The sequence below is a fragment of the Drosophila willistoni genome (genome assembly GCF_018902025.1).
Source record: "Drosophila willistoni isolate 14030-0811.24 chromosome XL unlocalized genomic scaffold, UCI_dwil_1.1 Seg142, whole genome shotgun sequence".
NCBI lineage: Eukaryota > Metazoa > Arthropoda > Insecta > Diptera > Drosophilidae > Drosophila > Drosophila willistoni.
In genome coordinates, this window is record NW_025814053.1 from 3,279,660 (window position 1) to 3,292,057 (window position 12,398).

Genomic DNA, 12,398 nt, shown 5'->3' on the forward strand with positions numbered 1-12,398 from the left:
ATGTTTGTGCGTTATCAAAAAATCAGTAAGTCTAGAACCGAAAAGTAATTAGAATCAATTGACCCTGAACGAAATGCTTTTTCCAATTGACCTGTTTTAGCTCTCACTCTCGCTGACTATTTCAGATAATATACCTTAAATACGTTTACTCCCACGTTGGGCGCCAATTTCAATTGTGTATGTGTGTGTGTGTGTGTGTGCGTATATTAAATAAATAGACAACGAAAAAAAGGAACATATGGAAGAGCAATATGCCTTTAAAATGCAATAAATTTGTAGAAATATTGTTGTTATGACCAAAATGTTTCATTTATGGTTGATTAGAGAAGGATACAGACCAACAAACCGATAGAACGACACACAATCGGATAGAGAAAGACAGACACACAATTGGCCTAATAAAAGCAAAGAAGGTGGAAAACGGTGTGAGAAGTATTTTCAATAAAAAAACAAAAAATTTCTAAACAATTCCAATACAAAACATGTATGTATGAATATCTATATGGATACATAAACGTATGAATATATATTTTTAGCATAACAAAAATATTTCTCTCTACGTTTTCAACTCATTGAACAATCGAGTTGGCAGTACCCTTGCCATGCCATGCCATGCCATGCCTTGCCTTGCCTTGCCTTGCCTGTCCTTTCCCTTTTCTTTGTGCTTCCTTCCTGTTGTTGTATTCCTGTTGTTTCCTTGTCCGTCTAACTGGACCTTTTGTTTGCATGCTTCTTTTTATTACGGAGTATTTTGTAGGCCAAAGCCATATTGGGTTTGTGTGACTTCGATTCGATTCGATTCAATTCTCTGTGTGTCCGAGGCATATAAAATTCGCATCATTGATTTCTATCTTCGTTCAAAGCTCATTAAACAAACGGATAAAGTTGAACAACAGCAAAAACAAGCACTAACCAAAACAATGATCAGTCAGGCAAGTCATGAGTCAAAAGGGCCCCCAGACAATTCAAAAGCAACGGCATTTGTGTCAAGAAAAGCTGGTTAAACAATTTGGTCAACTGACATCGGTTAGGAGTAGACGATATAAAATTTAATTTCCTTTATGTTTTCATTGTAGTTTTCCCTTCTTTAGTCAAACTGTTAGGCAGCTATCCTGATGATGATCAAATTTAATCCCTTCTATATACTTTAATTTTTTGAATTCAGAATTTGAAATTAAATTAATTTCTGCAAATTCATTCACACCAAATTCAATTTTCCAAAATTTATGAACTTTTTGCTGTGAATTGGGAAAACAGCTTCTCTCATAAGCTGGCAACGCAATGAACAAAAAAAAAAAAAAAGAGAGAGTGTTAAAAAATGGAGAATTTGCATTTCATTGATTAAGCAAATTGAAAACTTTTTTACACCTGGATCTAAACCAGTTACCAACTAGAACCCATCAGCATCAGAATTTGCAGTTGCAGTTACGAGTTGCTGCTGCTGCTCATTTGTTGTTGTTGTTGTCGATGCCGTGGTTGTTGTTGTTTTTTTTTTGCCGAGACTTTTCTTTGCTTTTGCAGGGTTTTTGGCTTTTGGGTTTTGAGCTAACAAAACTGATCCTGGACGAGGTAAAAGTTATTATACTCACAGCACAATTGAAAAGACACCCAAACTCAAACTCAAACCTACATAGACCCAGACCGAGACCGAGTCTCAAATCCCAAACACACGCACACCAACAACCCACTGTCTTTCTATCGCTTCGGTTCCCCTATCCCTAGTTTGGTGTGTCAAACTTTTTTTCCCACACCACCGTGCTCGTCCTCCTGCCAGCCCCGCCAACTCTGAACGAATGAATAAGCTTGAAGCTCTATACCTGGTCTATGGTTGGAAGAGGAAAGGGCAGGGGATGGGCAGGGCAGGGGATGATGGCATGTTGGAGAATTGGTCAGACTTTTGTTTGCTTTTTGCCACTCCAAGTGTAAGTTATTAAGCGAGTTAGTTTTTCGGATTTTCCTATCAAATTTATTTGTTGTACTCACATAGTTTGCCCTCCTCATTCCAGCATCCCACTTTCTGTTCATCTTGCCCTCTGTCTCTTGCGCTTTTGGGTCTGTCTGTGGTGTATGCATAGAACTAAAAGCCAACAACAAAGTGCTGTTAGTTTCCACAACAAGGTCTGAATGTGTGAAAAAGATTTGGTAAAATTAAATGTCCCAAGTACGAGGTGTATAACTCTAGTAATAAGATTTGTATGCTCAGTAATTTACACAGTTTAGTTGTCTCTGATATTTTGCACTTGTCATTTGAATGTCTTCCATAGTTTTAAAACTCCTAACTGCAATGGGCCACACAAATCATTTTCAGTAAGATTATCTTAATTCATTCCTTATCAATTTTCAAGTGAGAACTTGTAGTACTTCCAACGAGATCTTACAATTCCGAATACGAGTTAGAGTTAAACTTGATGTCGCCTACGAATGAGTTCTACTCTATTCTATTTCTTTTCGATTGACTAACAAATACAAGAAACTTTGTTTCAGAGCAGTCGCTTCATTCCTTAATGGCATACTCTTCAAGCATCAAATGAATACATTTGAATGAGTTCGTAAAGTTAGTTGCTTTGTGAATGCATTTGTGCAATGTGTTCTAGTTTCAATGTCCTGAACCTAAACAAGAGTGCTTAAGGAGCTTCAATAATCACTTTCTTACCAAAGGAATTCTTTTCATATGAATGATTAAATATAGCAGCAAATATTTGACCCATTTTCGAATAAACAGTCTAATACGTCCTGACGTAAGATCCTGATCTTTCTCTGTCTGTGACTAGTTTATCCACTGAATCAATGAATCATTTCTATCACTCTATTTTAACACTTTTGTGAAAACGACCTTTTTTATCTCCATACTTTGATTTTACCTACACAAGAATGACTATCTTCTCTCATAGCCCTGTTTAATTAAAAGTATGCCTCTCAATGAACACCTGTGTCTTCGAAAAAAAAAAACTGTGAATCTCTTAAGTCTATGCAGTTTTCTTCTGGTGAATAAACAGCCTCTCTGTTGCCTGAAGTAAATTCACAATTTAACAAACACCGATGATCGATTGAATTGATTAGTAGAAAAGATTTCCCTTGCCCTAGAAATTTCATTACTTAGCCAATAAGAAAGAAAAAAGTAAAAATGAAAACAGGGAGAGAAAAACGAAAATGAAAAAGAAAAACCTTGGAAAACATTGCAAGAAAAATGCATTCAATTTAACTTTCACAATTCGGCGTTGCATTGGTATTGCCGACGACGACATTCACTTTTCATTCTACTAACAATTTTTTCTCCAATGTTTTTCCCCCCTCCTTTCATTTTCTTGTTTTTCTTTTTGTTCCTGTGCTTTGTCGTGGCATTGCCTGGCGCCACATGCGCCACATGACCACAAGCTATAACTCATCCTACCCAACTGCCCCATGCCCCATGCCCCAACTGGCATCATCCAGCAACCACCATGTGCCGTGTCGGCATTTGGCGTCATTTTTCGGCGTCAACTTTACTATGGGCCGCCCATAATGTCTTTCCCCTCTCAATACCCCACGACCTTCCTCCCCCCATCGCGCCATCCCTCCCTAACTCTATCAATCGTATACGTACATACGTATGCATGTACATACGATCTTTGTCGTAGTTACATTCTATTGGTCGCATGTTGAGAGTTTTCAATGCCAGTTTGTCAACTTATTGTTAAGTCAAGAATAAAGTACATCGAAAGGAACAAGCATGTTCGAGGATATACGCAATAGACGTTGATTGACGAAATCTTTAATACCCTAACCCTAATGGCTGAACGCGAAGACGGTAGCATGCTTAAAATGTGTTTCATCGTTTGACGCAATCATCTCAAAGATTTACCTGGACAAATTCCAGCGATTCACAGTTATTATCCAACTCAGAGATATTATATAATTCTTAGCACAATGATTAGCCCTAATAGTTTCGGCAAGACTCAATTTGGCCAAAGGAAAATAGACAAAAATGACTTTATTTTAAATGAAAGTGTAGTTCAAAAGTTTGAGTTCCCTATTTTTCCAGGAAGTTTTCTTTACGCTTTGGCGTATTTGCCCCCCTTTTTTCTTCGGCTTTTTTTTTCTGCTGGACAAAGAAGTGTAGTGTAAAGTGCAAGTTGGCAGCTTGGCCGCTTCCGTTTCCGTTTTGTAGTTTTGTGTTTTTTTCTTTTTTTGCTTGTTTTTGTTTTTTGCCTTTTGCGCTTTCATGTTAGTTGACTTTTTTTCCACATGTGCAGGGCTAAAAGCGAATTGTATTTTTACTTTTTCTTCTCTTCTCCTTTTTTGTACATATACCCTAAGCAAAAGGTCTGCCTCTATTTTCAAATGAGTTTTCTAATACAATTCATATGCATATGTTTCTTTTTCGATCGATCGGGTAGATCATTTGAGTAGAAGAAAACGAAGACTTATATTTCTAAGAGAAGTAAGATATTGCTTGATATGGCAAGCCGGAAGTATATAACTATGAAGAACTTGATTTGAAAACATCTCTCTTGATCTTCTTCAACTAATATTAAGTGAGGTTTCGTTAGTTATTTCAGTCTAATTCATAGATAAATGAGTTTATGAGTGATCCTTATCGCAATGCTGGACCAAAAATGAATAAAAATTGTATAATTTAAGTTAAAGTTGCCATCAAAACTAGAATATGTATAAGGGTATTGAAATTTCGACTATTAAGTATTTAATTTGGGATATAGATGCAATTCATGCCGACCCCGCTAGACAGGGTACAGAATCGCGTTGCCTGCTTCCATAAAAATAATAATAATAACAATAATAATAAAAATAATAGTAATAATAATAACAGCAAGAAGCACAACAATATCAGAAAGAACTTTTCGTACCTTTTAGCTTACGAAATTGTTTTTTTTTCCTTTTTTGTTTTGTAGCTCATTTTCTTTGGCTTGGTTGGCATCTTTCACCATATCCTTGTCGATGCCGTTTTTGGTAGCTCTTCCTAATGCCACAAAAATTGCTCAAATGCTTTCGGAAAGCCATTGAAAAGTAGCGCAAAGTACCAGACGAGTAGTTTTGTTGGTTTTTACCGAGTGTCCCAATTGTTGGAGGATTCCTTAGGGCTCTTTATAGCAATCTCAAAAGCTTTAAGCTTTTATTAAAAACACAAATAAAGAAAAAAATGCTGAAATTCAAACACAAATACATGGGTTATGCGAGAGTGGAATTATACATACATATTTTAACACACAAAAACAATTGAGAATTCCCCAATAAATCGGTCAAAAACTTATCCACTAGAAGGTTCCATTTGAGTCTTTAGAGATAAGTAGGCTGGCCTGTTAATGAATTAAGTCTATTTTACAGATCTAGTTAGGTTGGTTTATAATTTCATAGATTTAAATTTGATCTAGTATTCAATGACATTGTCATAGTCATTGTAGTTTCGATTTGCTTAGATGTTATAACAGATTCGACTTAGTTGTAGTCAGTTGTAGAGCAGCCGTTCGCAGAAAGTACAAAAAATTAATAATAAAAATTTTGTAGATTTTCTACCTTTCCGGCAAAATTCAACAAATCGAATTTAAATCAAATTAAAATTCAAAAAAAGAAAAAGAATAAGAAAAGAAAATTGGCCATGGCTGTGAATGTGTATTGCACAAATGGATCAGATAACCTATCCCGGCATGAAATGCTGTCTTGGCTGAATGGATGCATGCAGTCGCAGTTTAACAAGATCGAAGAACTATGCACTGGAGCTGCCTATTGCCAGTTTATGGACATGATGTTCCCCAACTCGGTGCCCCTGAAGCGGATCAAGTATCGAACCAATTTGGAGCATGAATACATCCAGAACTTCAAGTTACTGCAGGCCGCCTTCAAAAAGATGAACGTGGATAAGGTGATACCCATTGATAGACTCGTGAAGGGTCGTTTCCAGGACAACTTTGAGTTCTTGCAATGGTTCCGCAAATTTTTCGGGGCCAATTGCAATGGTCGGAAATATGATGCTATGGCGGCACGTGATAATCAAGTCATGGGCTTTGGGGCTGGCCCACTTTCCAGTACATGCAAAACTGGACGTGCTACGCCACGTTCGATTATATTGAACAAGGATCTTGATCTGCTGTCATCTGAAGTTCGGCCACGTGTACCACCATCTGGGCGCTCCAAGAGCTTGTCCCACGGTCATATTATTCCAGAGCTGTTCGACGAAATCAAACAGATGCGTATTCAAGTTCGTGACATTGAGAAGGACCGCAATTTTTATTTCTCCAAGCTGCGCGACATTGAGATCGTGTGCCAGGAGACGAACGACAATGATATGCAGCCATTTACTCAACGCATTCTGGACATACTCTATCACACAACTGAAGGATATGCTAGCCCACTTGAAGTGAAGAATGAAAGTGAAAACTAACTTTTTACTCTGAAATGCCGAAAACCACACACTAGACATGAGTAAAACAATAAGTTGCTCCCTCCTTCCCGCCATTACGATAGGTGAAAACCAAACCTTAAAGACATCTGAACGCCACGCACACATACACACAATGCTACACACAAAACAAAACCGATATCCCTTATATATATGGAGTGCCAAGATTTTCCAAAACATTCTTTATCACATTTTCGAACTTAATACTAACGAAATTTTACAAGTCATTACTCAAAAATTATGTAAATTTGTTTTTAAATACATTCGAATGCAAATCATGCTGTTACTAAAATACTTAAATCGGTTGAAGTGAAAAAAAGGCCAACTTAATTACTTTTTTTCAGTTCATTTCATGGTTCATTTCAATCGGTAACCTGCGTCGGTGGCTTCCGGTTCTTTCCCATTCGTTTCCGGCCAAAAATTGAATCAAGCGTTTTCTCGTTTCAGATTATAAGTGATTTTATTGAAATCAAATTCAAGACCTAATCTTGATTTTGATGCCGATCCAAATTAGTCGGTTTCCACTCTCGCCACTTAAACGAATGATAAGTAATTTCCCAATGCACTTTCCAAATTCCAAATTAAGGATAAGAACTTTATTCTTATTATAACAAAGAAGTACCACTTTGATATTTTGTGAAAATAATAAAATTTACGTATGAAATTCTGTTTATATAGTACAATGAAAAGTTGGAAATGCAGTTATTTTGCAGACATTTTTATAAATATCACCTATTGAAAGTAAACGACTTTTTTTTTAACTCAAAAATGTTGAGCTGAGTACTATGGACTAGATTCAAATTAGTTAAAAACCATTTATCAAATAAACATGAATTACCATAGTCAGGATTTGCCCTCCATATCAAATTTTGGTAAATATTTACTATAGCTACTCGGGCCCAAAACGCGCTTAAACTACATAAATTTGGTATCAAACAAAAGAGAAAAATTCCACGAGCACGACCTCAGGTGCGCCTTGGCGATTTATTATGTAGTTTTTGTGCAATTAACAAAAGAAAAGTCATGTTTTTAGCGGGATTATAGCTAAAAGTAGCTTTTTCCGGCTAAAAGAAGCTGTCAAATTTTGAGATAGCGTTGCCAGATGCCAAATATCGGATACTCGAATACGCGCGCTTTTTGAAACTTGTGTTATACAATATTCGGCTGCCAGAGCAGCGGAATATTCCTTAATTTTATAATTTAGAGTAAAATATTTAGCTGTCAGGGCGGTCAAACAACGCGACAAATAAAAAATAGCATTTGCCAACACTGAAATCTAGCTTTAGCCGATTTTTCCACTTTTCAACACTGAAATCTCGAGTAGCTTAAGTAAATATTTACCGTTGAATTGAAATATTAACGACCAAAACCGAATAAAAACTTCTTGGCAATGTTTTAAGCACGGATACTACTTTGGTTTAACATACATTGCTATAGATGTGTCTTAACCCTCCAAATCGGTTATAGACTACAAAAGTCGAACATATATATGTTTGTCTTATAAATAATGTATAAACATTTATTTATTACCAGCATTTTCGGCCCATTTCATCAAAACAAATCGCTGAAAATAAAACATTCGACTTGAGTCGATAAAAATGGTGTGACTTTTATAATACCGAAATTTTCGTTTGTTATCTTATTTGCATATAGACAACTTACTTTATACCTGTTTCAATGAAAGTTGCGACGTCATGCCGAAAATTCGGTGGTTGGGTCCTACAATGGGCTTTTAATAATAGGCAAATCCAAAATGTTTGTTTTGAACTGTGTTTTGAAAAGGAAAGCTCTTGACATTTCACAGGAAATTGAGAGCAGCATGTTCGAAAACGGTTTGGAAATACTTTCGGTTTATGTTTGAAAACGCTTCGGAAACGAGAATAAGCCTGGTTGATAATTCCAATTGACGTAAATGCTATATTTTCGGTGATTCATTCTAAAAATGTTGATAAGAAAGTGAGAGTGACCTAATGGCACAAAAGCAGCGGCAGTCGATAAGAAGTCCTAGTCCTAATTACAGCGGCATGTGAAGATGAATGGTGGGATGAAAAAAAAAAGTATAAAAGAAAGAATATTGCCATTAAGAAGTAAACTGTGTGCTGCTTATATGTATTTTGGAGTAAAATTACTAAGAAAATAACATTTGGCCTAATAAAATCACAGAATAAAAGCAACCATTGGGCATATTTTATTTAAATATTTTATTTGTGAAGGGAATCGGAACTTAACTCGACCAATTGATGGTAGGGTCAATAATTCTGCTTACGCAGCAGAAGCAGGTTTCATAGATGTGGTTGTATTTTTGTGGGTGTGGGTGTGGGTGTATGTTTGGCGCCAATAAAATTGAAAAATGCAGACATTTGACCTTATTTATGTGTGTGTGTGTTTGTCCGACTGATTCCGAATCCAAATCAGAGAGCTGCAACAGAGCTATGACAGAAAAGCGAATAAAATCAAATCAAAGCGTTGAACCTAAGGGAAATAAAGTGTGGCAATGTAATGTGGGCCACAAAAATGTGAATGAAAACCCTTTTGACCATTAAATTGTGAAAAGCGCGAAATATGCATTTTCTTTGGCAAGAGAATAACAACAAAAGGGTAAACAAAAATATAAAAATCAACCGCAATGAATTGAAAAAGAAACAGATAGAAAACGAGAGTAAGAATTCCAACTCAACAAAATTGTCAACAATAAATGCATCAATTAAATTGCAACCAACTTATTAAGCACAAGTACTATTTTAATACCAATCATTTTACCTCGAACTAATATCCCTTATGGTGGACTACAGATTTAAATCAACTATTGAGATCTCAACAACAGGTCTCTTATTGAGGTGAAATAAGCATTTGTTTTAAAAACCAATTGTCACATTTCTCCATAAAGGTTTTCCCAGTAGCTCTCGTTTGCAATAAAAGCACAACAATGAAAGAGAAAATACCGGAAGCATCAATATTTAGCACTTTGCTTTCACGCGTCGGACACATCAAATGAAATGATGGCATCTCACCCACATCTGTTCTTTATATGTATTATTGAATCGTCAGTTATTTTATGTAAATTTGCCATGAAAATGCATACAAAATAAGAACATGGATATACATATAAGTATACATATATACATTTATTCAGAGATATCCATACAGATATCTATATATACGCACATACACTCATTTATATGTATATTTATAAATATATATATAAACACACATATCGCATACATGTACATACATATATTCATTGTTTTTTGGCTACTTTCTCTGGCAAAATATGCGCATTTTGTAAATAAGCAAACTGCATTCACATCGGCAACGTCAATGACAATAACATTTGTTTGCCAATGCAATAGTTTTTATGATAAAAATATCAAAAATAAATGTATGTATGTACATATTTATATTCAACTCATAAAACTCTATACATCTATATATTGCATACACTAGTGGCCTAAAGTTTGTGAACTAAATCTAAAGTGTAGACACTTTTGACTTTGAGACCTTGCATTGCTTCTTACAGATAAATACCAATACGATAAATACATCAATTTTTTAGTAGATAATATGTTAATATAGTGAATTTCAAATGATATCTTGGGTATGTATATATAATGGTTCGAAATATGTTCATTCGGACCTTACAAAAGTTATTTTCCATTCATTTATTTTACTCTTAAGAGGAAAAAAACAAAAACCATAGAAATAACTTAAATTTAGGTACTTTATATCAAATTTAGCTTTTGTACTTAATAAAGATATTATGTTACATATGTATGTATGTGTGGTGTGGTGTACTGCTACCAATTCAGTATTGGCTGTATCATATATGTAGGTCAAGGGTAGACTGCCTAAAGGGCAGATTGAAAATTATTTTTAGCATTTTATTATGTATAACTTACTGTGGGTCATCCATAGTAAGCAACAACCAAAAAAAAATTGATATAAAAAGAAACAATTTGTTATCAATGATAAGACAAGATTTTTCTATTAATCAATGGATATAATAAACGAATTATTTTGTTCTGACGAAGTGGTAATTAAGTGGTACCATTCTTGGAATGGTAATTTTTTATCCCAACAAAAGATATCGAACTAGTAAAGTTTAATAAAGCAAAGAGATCGGTCAATCAGATAATGATTCATCAGAGAGGAAAAGAATACGACGGACTTCCCTTATAAGTTTGTTGGCTAATGACTGAATAAATTTGCTTCCCAAATGAAAACTTTGAAAAATCGGTTCAGGCCATGCTGTATATGTATTTGTTTTTGACACAATCTCAGTTAGCTTTTGATTAGTAATCATTTTGTTTATAATTCGATTTACACAATTTACCTACGCGACAGTTTTTTTGTTTTTCTTTTTTTTTTTTTAACTAGAACAAAATTTGTTTTGTACCGTTTTAACTGTGTGGCAGGAGGCAAACGCAACGAAATGGCATATGTGGCCAGCAGTGATCGGCATGGGAACGAGATAATGCGGGTAATGCTATGCACCGAACAGCGTACTGTGGCCTCCCATCACAATTTGCATATCAATTGCAAGCCAGCAAAGAGAGAGACATTGTGAGTTTGAATTTAGAGTTTATAGGTAAACCGAATTGACACTGAGGTCGCATTTTGGTCTGCAGGTACGGAGACCATGATCATCACCACAGATTTGACAATTATGCCAATAAGACACATAAAATGGCTAAAATTGATATGGACAAGATTAAAGTGATAAAGCCACATCCTTGTATGGGTTGGAATGTCAAAGAGAGTGTTAAGAAATGGTCAAAAGATGAGGTCAATGCCCATAGTACATTGCTATCAAGTGCTTCTTTATTAAGACCTTCAACTGAATCAGAAGCAAAGTTAGATAAAGAGAGTGGCAATCGTCCAACATCTTTGATGACATTCTGTTCCTGGTTGTCAGCTAAAAAGTATGTATTCTTCCTTGAAACTTACATTTACATGTTGCATTTTCTCATTGTGGTTTCAGTGAAGCTCAAAAACAATTGGCCGAGAAGGAGCGCCGCAATGCCGAGACGCAGAAGGAGAGGGCCAAACAACGAGCTTGTTTGGCAGAGGCCAAATACGAAAATTGGTTGTCCGAGAAGACAAGACAATTGCAACGATCCACATCAAATTTAAACTGCAAGGATCTAGAAAAACGGGATTCTCTTTCAACTGCTTCAACATTATCCCAACTCGGTCCAGAGGAGGACCCATCACATCGTCTCTACGAATGGGAGCAAGAAAAGTTAAATGAAATGCGAAGGCAACGTGAGGAACGCGAAGAACGTGATTCATTTAATTTAATTTTCGAGCAACAGCGTCGTGAATTAGGTGAAGAGGCCTGGCTACAATGGGTAAAATCATCGCACAATAAACCAAAACCAGTGCCAATGGGTCAAGGACTGGACTCTCTGCGTGGTACCATTTCCCCACATTTTGTGAATCCCAATGAATGGCAGCCTTTGATAAAGGACAATACAAATGAAGGTGAGAATGGACAGGAGCAGCTCAAAATTAAACAGCGTGCAGGCCCCGATTATTCACGTTTGGATCGCCTGGCTCAGCCGAAAAAGAAACTGTGGATGCAAACTTTTGGTCAGCCCATCAAGTTGCAAATTAAGCCAAATGGATCCCTTATGAATATGGATCGGTCACCATCGACTCAGGCCCCAAGCAAGCAATCAAAGATCTCTTTATGTAAGTCATCCCATGCCAATTCGCATTGCCATTCCTGCATAAGCCTTCCTTTTGATAATCAGGATGATGTACTAACTGACAGACAAGAACAAACCGAAGAGAGTACAGTGGGCAAAAGAAATTCGAACATTGAGTTAGATGGTTTGAATAAAAACCACTCGAAATCATTAACAACTAAACTAATAAAACAAATTCCCTGGCGTTAGTTTAAGTAAGATTTAAGCTATTTTATAAGTCCTATTCAAAAGATATGTATGTATTAGAATCTGTAACTTTTAGATCTAACCGAAAATAAATTTATTTCAATCGGAAA

At 35.9% G+C, this 12,398-nt stretch overlaps 2 protein-coding genes across 2 annotated transcripts; both read left to right on the forward strand.

The window, feature by feature from the left end:
- The first annotated feature begins 5,401 nt into the window (after positions 1-5,401).
- LOC6652842 (microtubule-associated protein RP/EB family member 1-like) lies at positions 5,402-6,688 on the forward strand. Its single transcript, XM_047011523.1, has one exon. It carries the CDS (start codon positions 5,594-5,596, stop codon positions 6,374-6,376), a length of 783 nt encoding a protein of 260 aa, XP_046867479.1. The 5' UTR covers positions 5,402-5,593; the 3' UTR covers positions 6,377-6,688.
- Positions 6,689-10,683: 3,995 nt separating this feature from the next.
- LOC6652843 (coiled-coil domain-containing protein 34) lies at positions 10,684-12,398 on the forward strand. The gene is made up of 4 exons (XM_015176465.3): positions 10,684-10,954; positions 11,020-11,313; positions 11,373-12,085; positions 12,148-12,398. Coding segments are annotated over exons 1-4 (1,140 nt in total). The 5' UTR covers positions 10,684-10,823; the 3' UTR covers positions 12,150-12,398.